The following is a 12,132-nucleotide window of genomic DNA, read 5'->3' as shown; positions in this document are numbered from 1 at the left end:
CTCACAAGCCACCACAGTACGACAAACTGACAGATGAATGGTGGCATGATAGATGAGAAGATAGCTATTCAAGAAGTTAAATGAATTCCAAACAGGGTAGACCCCAAAAGAAAACTACAAAGACATATTATAATCAAACTTTTTAAAATGAAAGAAAAGGAAAATGTCTTGAGAGCAGCCTGGGAAAAATGAAAAGTTACTTACAGAGGAGAACTGATAAGACGAAGCTCTGGTTTCTCAGCAGAAACCATGCAGACAAGAAGACAATGGGATGACATATATAAAACTGTGAGAAAATTGCCAACTAAGAATGATACATACCAAGCAAAATTGTCCATCATATATGATGGCAAAATTCGGTCGTTTTCAGGTAAAAAGAAATAAAAAGATTTTGCAAAAACCAGACCAACCTTACAAAAAATATTAAATACAGTTCTTTGGACAGAGAACCAGCAGAAGCAGACAACAACCTGAGACTAACATACATGATTATATCATCCAGAACTCAAACGTATTCAAAGCAAAACAAACCTAGAAGACTGAAAATAGGGAACTAGAGATATCAGTTTGCAACAACAAAACAAAGTTAAAAAAGGGAATAATGTAGTTACAGAATTTCCAAATGAATGGGAAATCAAGTAGATTTCAAGAAAAAACAAAACAAAACAATAAAAAAAACACACCTAACAACCCTAAAACTAGTCTTACTCCAAAGTCTAGTTGAACCCATACTCTTAACATTAATTTTGTTATTGTTGGTAAGTGCCATGGTGCCAATTCCAATTCCCAGTGACCTTGCATAGGGGTTACGAGGCTGTAAATCTTTATGGGAGCAGAAAGCCTCATCTTTCTCCTGAAGGAATGGCTGGTAGTTTCAAACTGCTGCCCTTGAGGTTGGCAACCTGACTTGTAACCATTATGCTATCAGAGCTCCTTATTATTAACCCTAGTCCTAACCATAACCCTAACGCTAAATGAAGTCATAGGTCTTGCCTACACCTAGCCATAGTCCTCATCCTAACTCCTTATTCCAACCTAACCCCTTTGAAAAAAAGCAAAACAAAAACACAAAAATCAAAAAAGACTGGGCTCCTCTACTAGGCTGTGAGAAGAAGATAAAGTCTACTAGGAGGCATTCTTGTATCTCCGAGGTCTCTCCATTCATACAATGGGGTGCTCCATTCATGTCCAGAAAGGCATGGTGCTTGTCCCAGAGGCAGCAGCAATCTAGTGGGAGAGGGTCAGTGAAGTCAGGGCTATATTAATGGTCTGGACAATTTCTTTATTAGATAGAAAACATACAATTTCTTGATATGTCAAGTTTTAGAAATTAGTTCAGCCTTTCCTTCTTAAAAATCTTTTTATTGTAATTTGGGTGAAAGCTTACAGGGCAATCTGGTTTTCCATTCAATAATTCATATCCATTTCAACTTATGACATTCATTGCAATATAACAGTATTTGTTCAACCTTTCTAGCAGGCAATTGGGCAGTAAAAACCCAAAATCCATTGCCAGTGGGTTGATTCTGACTCAGAGCAGTATTTAGAAAAATTTTATATACACCTAACCTTAAGGAGCTCTGGTAGTAGCATAGTGGTTACAAATTGGGCTGCTAACCTCAAGGTCGCAGTTCGAAACTACCAGCTGTTCCATGGGAGAAAGATGAGGTTTTCTGCTCCCATAAAGATTTACAGCCTCAGAAATCCTGTACAGGGTTGCTATGAGTTGGAACTGACTCCACAGCATACTGCTACCACCAATCTTTTGTCAATAAATTACACTTGTAAGACTCTATCTATCCTAAAGATAAACTTGCTCAAGTTCAGAAACACAACTGCTGAAGAATGTTCAATTTAGCATCATTTGTAATAGCAAAACATATATGTAAGTCAACAGCTAGGTAAGTCTGCAGAGTTTCTTACAAGGGAATATAAGGCAGATTAAAAAAAAAAAAAAGCATGAATTTTTAAACTACGCAAATATTACTTTATGTTAGAATTTTTAAAAAAGCAATGTACAGAATGTTTCCTTTGGTTGTTTAAATGATTATATATTCCTGAGTGTTTCTGTGTGTACATCCCCCTCAAAAAAAACAAAAAACAAAAAACAAAAAAACCCAGAGGGAATAGAAGCAAATACTGGTGAATGATGATGCACGGAGGAGTTTGTAATCATTGCAATGAAATGATGAATGTAAAAGTGATGTTCTCCCATGTAAACTATCACTCAATTCACAATAAAAACTTAAAAAAAAAAAAAACCTAAAAAATCAATATAGATTTAAAAGGGGTTTAAACAAAAGGATCTTTTGGGGAGTTAAGGCTATACAAAATAACTTCCTTAGCCTTTTGAAAGAAAGTAATACCTATTCCATGGTGACACTGGCTTGTTTTTAGTTGACATGATGACACTTTAGAGTATTTCATGGTTTCAGTATTTTATACCTCTAATGTTCCAGGGGCAAAGGATCTTGGAGACTGAAAGCAAAGAGCTGATACCATCATAAGGAGAGTCTACTGTCTTAGGAAGCATTCCTGAGGGGAAAAGGAAAGGATGCTTCTTATGAATATAATAAAATGACCACTGCTTAGCAGAGGCAGCTTAGTAAAGCACGAGAATGGCTATGATGCACAAAAGACATGAGGATCAGTTCAAAAAAAGGGGTTGAAGGGAAACTTGATTGAATTATCTCTAGAACTGTCAAGGGGGCATCATTAACCTGAAGATGAAAGTTCATTTGGCAGGGCACATCCTCTAGAGAAGGAGTTTCCTGTGGCCAGGACAAGAATCTCTCTTAAAGACATACAGTTGTCTTTGCTCCAGATTCACAATCTACCAAGCAGTCTCCTATCTTTCCAAACTAAGTATATGTCCTACTGCAAATTAGTCAGTTGTTATATTTGTACAAATCCCTCTCATCTGTTTCTTCAGGGGGAACAACTGTGGTTCTAGTGTGGCAGTCAATAGTCAAGTCTCTAGTTAAACAACTACTACGTTGTAATCCAAAGGCTGGTAGAAACTTTGAAGACACATGCACACAACGGTTTAACCATCTGAATTGTGAAACTCAGTCATACAGGCCTTCTCTGTTATGTATATGGGTTAGTAGGTCTGTTTTCTACAGTAAAGAAATATGTCTAAGAAAGACATGGCCAAGGGCAGCTAAGAGCACAATTCCTCTTGTAGGTTCCCCATGTATTCACAGCACTGATATGTATCAGAAAGATGTGTGGCTTTCTAACACATCAACTCTTTCTATAAGCTATTATTAAAAAGGTCGGAACTTCCGGCAAGATGGCAGAGTAGGAAGACACACTACACGGACCCTCTACAACAAAGATAAAAGGGACCAGATGAAAATCTTGGTCCCTGAACTTCAGAGGAAAGGTAACAGACTGAGTGCTTGCTGGGAGGAGATGTTGAGGAGTGACAGCAAGAGAGGATGACTGACGGGTGAACTGCAGCTCAGATGCGGTGTAACCATCTTGAACTTTTGTGAGCAGGTTTTGTGACAGAAAGTGGTCTGGCAGATAAGATTCACACAGGCAACAGGGAAAGTATGATCCCTTCCTCCCCGCCCCTTGCTCCCCTGATAACCAGGCTATAACCAGCTTCCAGCCTCATCCATCACCAGCACAGACCCTGCTCTCCAGGAGTTTGGAGCCACATGGTTGTGAGCTAGGCCAGTGTGAGTCGGGGACCAACTGTGCCACTTTGATGGCTGGATTAAGATGGACTTGGCTCCAACTTACAGAACCCACAGAGTCACCAGACCAGCATTACTCTACCAGAAACCTTCATAACCAGCCACCCTGTCCCCAGATTCTCTATGGTCCAAACAGACACTAAAACCAGCTCCATCAAAGGTCTCCACAAACTACTTCCGGATTGAGTGCTCTAAACATAGATAACACCTAGGCCCATAGGAACTCCATCTAGGGCCAGGAACTCCGCTGTCACATTCCTCCCACAACCACCTCATGAGGTTCTTGGCTGGCAGGAATCCCCCGAAGGTTTCTCCTTTTCAGGTCCAACAGCTGCAATTGTTTTTCCTTGCATTGTTTTTATTTATTCTTTCTTCTCTTTCCGTTCCCTTGAATTTTATCCTTTCTATCTCTACTTTCATTTGTCTTCTTTTCTTCTGTTTCTCATTTCTCCTCTTCTTTTTTCCTTTTGATCTCTCTTTACTACTTTCTTTCTCTTCTCATCTTTCCTCTCCTTGGTTTTTTTATTTTAAATTTCTTCTTTTATATTCTCTGTCCTTTTTCTCTTATATAGCTCCATTTTCCTGCTCCTCTTTTATCTTTTTTGTTATCATATTCTTTTTTTCTAGTTACTTCTGTTTTGTTCTCTTGTATGTGGGCCATTCTCCTCTTTCCCACCTGATAGGAGATAGGAGCTGTGCCCATAAAGCCCAGTCACAAATGAACCCTCTATAGAACATATAATTGTGCTCATGAGGAACTTGCACAAATACCAAGAGGCAGTCATTTGAACAGAACAAGGGAATACTGAATGGTTTAAAATGAGGAAAGGTGTGCACCAGGGTTGTATCCTGTCCCTATACTTATTCAATCTGTATACTGAACAAATAATCTGAGAAACTGCGTTACATTAAGAAGAATGAAATGGTCAGGATTGTAGGAAAACTCATTAACAACCTGCAATATGCAGACCATACACCCTTGCTTGCTGGAAGCAAAGGGGACGTATAGTACTTACTGATTATGATCATAGACCACAGTCTTCATTACGAATTGCACCTCAATGTTAAAAAAACAAAAACGCTCACAACTGGATCAATAAATAACATCATGGCAAAGGTAGAAAAGATCGAAGTTGTCAAAGACTTCATTTTGCTTGGATCCACAATCAATACTCGTGGAAACAGCAGTCAAGAAATCAAACACTGTATTACATTACGTATATCTGTTGTTGAAGACCTCTTTAAAGTGTTCAAGAGAAAAGCTATCAGTTTGAGGACTGAGGTGTGCCTGACCCAAGCCATGGTATTTTCAACAGGCTCATATGTATTTGAAAGTTGGACAATGAATAAGGAAGATAGTAGAAGAATTGATGCATTTGAGTTCTGGTGCTGGAGAAAAATATTAAAAGCACCATGGACTACCAGAAGAACAAACAAATCTGTGCTGGAAGAAATACAGCCAGAACGCTTCTTAGAAGCCAGGTTGGCGAGAGTGTCTCTTATACTTTGAACATATTATCAGAAGGGACCAGTCTCTGGAGAAGGACATCATGCTTGGTAAACTGGAGGGTCAGCAAAAAGAGCCCCATTTCTTTGTGAAGACAGTGTAGGGCTGGCAGAGTTTCGTTCTGTTGCATATAGGGTCATTTTGCTTGGATCCATAATCAACACTCCCGGAAGCAGCAGTTAAGAAATGAAATGATGTAATGCTCTGAGCTGGAGCAACTCGATGGCACCTAACAACAAGAAGAAGCACTGGTACTATCTAGTTCCTCTCCCTGGAAAATAAGCTCTCCTAGAACATGACAGCAGGGATGGTGTTCACTTCCATTTCTTCAGTCGATGAATACTTGACACAGACTAGAAAATGTACCTATGCTAAATTCACTACACATTTGCCAAATCGTGAATGAGCACTCAGTTTCAACTCTTAGCTGAGTTCCCTTCTTTTTTTTGTTTGTTTAATTTCACTTTACATGTTCTGTGACACTAGCACTGGAGAAGTTCAAAGTAACATTGTTTTAGTGTGATAAATTATAATAAAAACTTGCCATTTTAACCATTTTCAGTGTGTAGTTCAGTAACATTAATTATATTTACCATGTTGTGCGACCATCATCACAATCTATTTCAAGTCTTTCATCTCCTCAAACTGAAACTCGGTATCCCTTAAACAATAACCCCAACTCCTCTATCCTCTCAGCATCTGGCATCACTAACCAACTTCTGTCTCTCTGCATTTGTCTATTTGAGATGTTTCATATAAATTGGATCATATCCTATTGATCCTGTTGTGTCCTGACTTACTCCAGTGTATGAATGCACTACACTTTATGCATCATCCATTCATCTGTTGATGGACGCTTTGGTTGTTTCCACCTTTTGGCTATTGTGACTAACGCTGCATTGAACATTGGTGTACAAGCATCTGTTTGAGTTCCTGCTGTTAAATCTTTGGTTTATATACCTAGGAGTGGAACTACTGGGTAATATCACAATTCTATGTTCAACTTTTTTGATCAACAATCACGCTGTTTTCCACAACAGACAAGACTTCTCATTCCACATTTTCACCAACTCTGGATACTTTCTTCTTTTTGAATAATTGCCATCTTAGTAGGTGTGACATGGTACCTCATTTAGATTTTGATTTCTACTTCCCCAATGATGAATGGAAGCCCTGGTGACACAGTGGTTAAGCACTCAACTGCTATTTGAAAGGTTAGTCCCAATCCACCAGCCTCTCCATAGGAGAAAGCTGGGGCAGTCTGCTTCCGTAGAGGTTACAGCCTCAGAGACCCTATGGGAGCAGTCCTACTCTGTTCTGTATGGTCACTAGGCGTCGGAAGCAACTCAACAGCAATGGACTTGTGCAAAGACTAATGGAAATCCTATACAGGGTCACTATGGCTTGGAACAGACTCGACGGCACTTAATAACAATGATGTTGAGCATTTTTTCATGTGCTAGTTGGACACTTGAATATCTTCTTTGGAGAAATGTTTATTTAAGTACTTTGTCCAGTTTTTTGATTGGGTTGTTTGCCTTTTGGTTGTGGAATTGTTGTTGTTGATTATATATTCTGAGTATTATACCTTTTTAATCAAATATATGGTTCCTAAATATTCTCCCCCATTCTGTAGGTTGTCTCTTGGTAAAGTTCTTTGATACACAAAAGTGTTTAATTTTTATGATGTCTACTTTATGTTTTCTATTGCTGTTCATGCTTTTGGTGTCATATCTAAGCGTTTACCATTAAAATTGCGAGGCCTGGGTCTGACTTCATTCGTTCTGCGTTAGTAAGCTCTTTCTGGACTACTCAGTTTAGTTAAATACCTCTGACTAGAAGACAAAGGGCTCTTGGGTCTTCTTAGTGGACAATACTGCAGCTAATATGGCAGTACCCGTGACACTAGGCTTATTCTCAACACAGCAGCCAGGCCGATCTTTTCAAAATCAAAGCCTCCCTTCCAAAACGCATTCTGCACCAACCACTTCGTTCTCAAACTGACGCGGCACACATGTCAGTGCATTTGTACTGGCTCCTCTCTCTCTCTTGAAATGCTCGTCATGTAAAAACCCACGTGGCTAATTCCTTCAAGTCTGCTCAAATAGCACCTTCTTAATGAGGTGTATTTTGATCCTCTACTGAAAATGACACCTGGCACTCTAGGATAAGCACTGGGCTGCAAGGTTGGTTTGAACCTAAAGGCTGGAGTTTTAAATCTACCAGCCACTCCTTGGAAACCCTATACAGGGTCGCTATGAGTTAGAGCAACTGGACAGATCAGCCACCACCATTTAAAATGAGAACTCAGAACTATAAATAACTAAAATGAGAGCCTAGCACGTAGCTGCCCCATGCCATGGCCCACATTTGCTTTCTGTCATGGTGCTGTTCATGCCGAACCTACTGAAAATGCACTGATTTATGATCTTCCTCCGCACTAGAATGTAAGCTCCACAAGAGCAGGGATCTTTGTCTGTTTTGTTCACTGGCTCCAAGGGCTCTGAGACCACCACCTGGCACACAGCAGTCTCAGAAATCAACAATACCTGTTATCTCCTGAGAAAACACTTACATTCCAGGCTACCTTGGGAAGAGAGATGGGTTTATTCATCACTACTTGAAGGTAATCTAAGGAGTCCTGCTGGCAACGTGGATTATGCATCGGGCTGCTAACCATAAGGTTGGCAGCTTGAATCCACTAGCTGCTCCCAGGGAGAAAGATGAAGCATTCTGCTCCCATAAAGATTTACAGCTCAAAAACCCTATCTGGGGTTGTAATGAGTCAGAACTGATGCCATAGCACTTAACAACAACAACTTGAAGTCAATCTAGAAATCATGAGTAAGTATTCAGAAGGAAGGGGAAGAAACTGGACTGGACTAAAAAAAAAACAATCCTGGATTTTATGTTCTAATTTCATTTTAAAATCAATTGTCTATAACTAATGTACTTAGTTTCTCATTTGAAAATTAGGAACCCTCAATTGGGTAGTCAAGAGAATGAAATGAGCTAAGCAATTTTTTATGTTTGTAAAACAGAAAAGCTACAGGATAGTATTTTGAGTTATTTCTACTTCAGAGTTTCTGAACAGCTCAGAGAGAAAAACACCTTTCTCTCCCCCAACTACGAAGACTTCTCAGCAGCTCTCAGAACGTGACCACGTCCCTGTAGGCTCTTCCCATTTGGTGACTCTATTAATCAAGGAAAAACCCCCAATCATATACTAGAGACAGTTCTGGAAACACTAACATTGTTGAACTTTAGCAGTATGGCATGTACGTGAAACTTAACAACAACGAAAATGCACCAACTAAATTATTCACTATCAGCAAATCATCAGGGTAAGACGGAATAATGGAGCTATGCTACTTCATCCCAAGGTCAGGAACAGACTCGGGTAGGTTGTTTTTCTAGCTATCTTTAATAACGTAAGAATAGAGCACAGAGTTAAAGAAAGAAATCATTTAAAATAGATATTATCCAACAGGCTCTCAATATTTCAACTGATGCTAACCTGTCAATGCTGAAGCTCAGTCAGAACAGCCTTCAGAAAAGATGAAAGCGTGCTTTGCTTGAGCCAGCTACCCACAGAGAAGCACAGCGGTGCCAGAATAATGCCATAAAATCTTACAACCACAATGAAAGCCCCAATGAAAGATACTTTGGTGAGTCTGGAGGAAATAAATAACGCTTCTATTAAACATTGATGGGGCACCTTAGTAGGACTAAGTGCTATGTGGGACTGGAAATTTTAACATGAATATAAATCAATTCAAGGACCAGAGTAATTAAGTTTTTCAGGCTTGAGGATCAAATGCTATTACACACTGGCACTGCACTAATTGTGACATCTAGACACCCAATGGCCACAGTTTGGAAAATTAAAAGGATACCTAGCCCAACAAAAGAGGTAGAAAAAAGAAGAAGCCACTTTAACCTTAAGAAATGTTCACAGACTTCTTGGCTCAACACACTTATCTCATTTTTTATGGCAAAATCAAACATTCCCCAAACACGGACTACTATAATGACTCAAAGTCATTGTGTCCTTTTGTAAGTTGGGAGTTTATCTAGCTCTCAAGCTAAACATACCCTGCCAAGATAAAGTGGCTTACAGCATAAGTAGGCATCCAGCTTGTTGGAAGAGGACAATTGTTTAAAATGCCTACGTTGAGAGGAAGAAGCTTGACTTTGCCCACAAGCACATGCCCTATGGTGGTAAGTGAACACCTCTGCCAGGACAGCCAGGTAGGGTGGATGGTGACTCTGCTCTTTCCTCTTCCAGTTTATGTTTCTTGGGAAGAAGAGAAATAAAGAAGAAGAAAAAGTCCCCAATAATGAATCATTTTATCTTACCACATCAATCTCTGTGTTGGAATGTCCCATGTTACAAACGATGCAGCTATTCTTCATACGGTCCAAGTGCTCTCTGGTTACCACATTCTTGTTACCTTAAAAACATCAGAAATTTTGTATATATGCAAAATGAAGTTGGATCCCTACAGTAAGTACATTACACACAGCAGTTGAGGTTCTATGATCCTAAATGTAGAACTAAAACTGTCAAACTCTTAGAAGGACTCACAGGTGGAGATGAGGCTGGGTTAGGCACTGGTTTCTTAGGATACGACACCTAAAGCACAAGACAAATCAAAAACAAAACCCCAAGCCCATTGCCGCTGAGTCAATTCCAACTCACAGTGACTCTGTAGGACAGAGTAGAACTGTCCCCTCGGGTTTCTAAGGCTGTCAATCTTTACGGAAGACTGCCTCATCTTGCTACCACAGAGAGGCTCATGGGTTTGAACCACTGACCTTCCAGGCAGTGGAGTTTAACTGAAACGTAAACACTGTGCCACCAAGAGTCCTTAAAAGACAGGCAACCAAAGAAAAATAGATGAATTGAAGGACATCAAAATTAGAATCGTCTGCGCTACAAAGGATACCACCAAGAAACTGAAAAGACAGCCCACAGAATGGGAGAAGATATTTGTGAATCGAATAAGGGACTTGTGTGCAGAGTATATAAAGAACTCTTAAAAAAAATACAAAGATAAATAACCCAATTAGAAAATGAGCACAGCGAAATATTAATTCTCTAAAGAAATATAACTGACCAAAAAGTACAATGAAACAAGTATTTAATTAAGTTCATTAACCATTAGCGAAATACAAACAAATCAAAGTCATAATTAAATGTCACTTCACACCCAGTAAGACAGCTAGAATCAGAAAAGTTAGACAGTGACAAGTGTTGGTGAAGGTATGGAGAACCAGAACCCTACCATATACTGGTAGTTGTTGTTAAGTGCCATCGAGTCAATTCTGACTCTCTGTGAAGGGTTTCTAAGGAGCATCTGGTGGGTTTGAACTGCGGAACTGTGGTTTAAAACTAGTGCTGATTCTACACCAATCAGAAGTCCTCACATACTGGTTACTATTGTTGTTAAGTGCTGTCAAGTTGATTCGCACTCACAGTGATCCTGTATAGGGTTTCCAAGGAGCAGCTGGTGTGTTTGAACTGTCAACCCTGTAGTTTGCAGGCCAGTGCTGATCCTACAACACCATACCAGGAGTCTCATATACTTGGTTGGTTGGTTGGTTATGTGACGTGGAGTTGGTTTTGACTCATAGTGACCCTGTATAGGGTTTCTGTGGTTATAAATCTTTATAGGAGCAGAAAGTCTCACGTTTCTCCTGCAGAACAGCTGGTAGTTTCAAACTGCTGACCTTGAGGTTAGTAGCCCAATTTGTAATCACTACACTACCAGAGCTCCTTCCCATATAATGGAATGAGATTGTAAAGTGGTGGTCACTTTGAAAACCAGTTTAGAAATTCCTTAAAAGTAGCAATTTTGACCCAGCAATTCCATTCCTAGGTATATAGCCAGGAGAATAAAAATATATGTTCCCCTAAAAACTTGTTCACAGCAGCATTTTACCTAACAGATAAAAATGAAAATCCAAATAGCCATCAGCTGGTGATTCGTTAAGTAAACTGTGATGTATCCATTGTTATTGGTAAGTGCCAGGGAGTTGGTTTGGACTCATACTGACCCTGTACTTGGTGGTACACACCCACCACCACCATAGGGTTTCCAAGGCTGTCAATCTTTATGGGAGCAGAAAGTCTACAGTGAATCAGAAGAGGGAAAGAGGTACTGATACATACTGCAATGTGGATGAACCTTGAAAACATGTGAAGTGAAAGAAGCCAATCACAAAAGACCACACACTGAAATGTCCAGAATAGGAAAATCTAGGGATAAGACTGTGCATTAGTGGTTGCCTGGAGAGGATGAAACATGGACTGAGGAGTGATGTTAATGGATGGTGGCTGAGGTTTCTTTTAAGGAGCTTTGGCAGCATAGTGGTTACAAGTCAGGCTGCTAATCTCAAGGTCAGCAGTTCGAAACTACCAGCGGTTCCATAGGAGAAAGATGAGGTTTTCTGCTCCCGTAAAGATTTACAGCCTTGGGAGTGATGAAAATGTCTGCAGTTAGATAATGGTGATGCTTGTACTACTTTATCTTTAAATGGCTGAAAGGAATAGTATGGGAATCTCGATAAAGCTATTTTTTTTTTTAAAAAAAAAAGGAATGGTGGTGTCTATACAACATGGTGAAATAATGGTCCTGAACTGAACATTGAAAAATCGTCAAAATGGCAGGTTTTTCCTATGTTACTTTCTCAAACAATGAAGGATTTTGCTCGAGCCTAAGTTTGATTACAGAGACTAAACAGAAATAACACCTGATCATTTTGGAGAGAAAATAAAATTTCAAATGTACAAATTTAAGATCTAGCTTCCTAAATCTATCTCTGCGAATGAATCTTATCTCTGTCCATCTCGTAGGTAGCTGAGGATGGATGGAAATTTGGAGCAGTTATAAGGAATGGAGAGAAACTTTCTTA

General features: G+C 39.6%; 1 protein-coding gene across 1 annotated transcript in view; it reads right to left on the bottom strand.

Annotated features, from left to right (window-relative positions):
- The window catches only part of AHCYL2 (adenosylhomocysteinase-like 2), a 191,217-nt gene that overhangs the window by 9,392 nt on the left and 169,693 nt on the right, over positions 1-12,132 (bottom strand). The window contains exon 12 of the mRNA XM_006861125.1: positions 9,574-9,668. Within this exon, the coding sequence (XP_006861187.1) occupies positions 9,574-9,668 (95 nt within the window). The remainder of the gene's footprint in view (positions 1-9,573; positions 9,669-12,132) is intronic.

This window comes from Chrysochloris asiatica, unplaced genomic scaffold (assembly GCF_000296735.1).
Source record: "Chrysochloris asiatica unplaced genomic scaffold, ChrAsi1.0 scaffold00041, whole genome shotgun sequence".
Classification (NCBI taxonomy): domain Eukaryota; kingdom Metazoa; phylum Chordata; class Mammalia; order Afrosoricida; family Chrysochloridae; genus Chrysochloris; species Chrysochloris asiatica.
The sequence above is the reverse complement of the archived record's forward strand: the minus strand, read 5'-3'. Positions and strand labels throughout refer to the sequence as shown.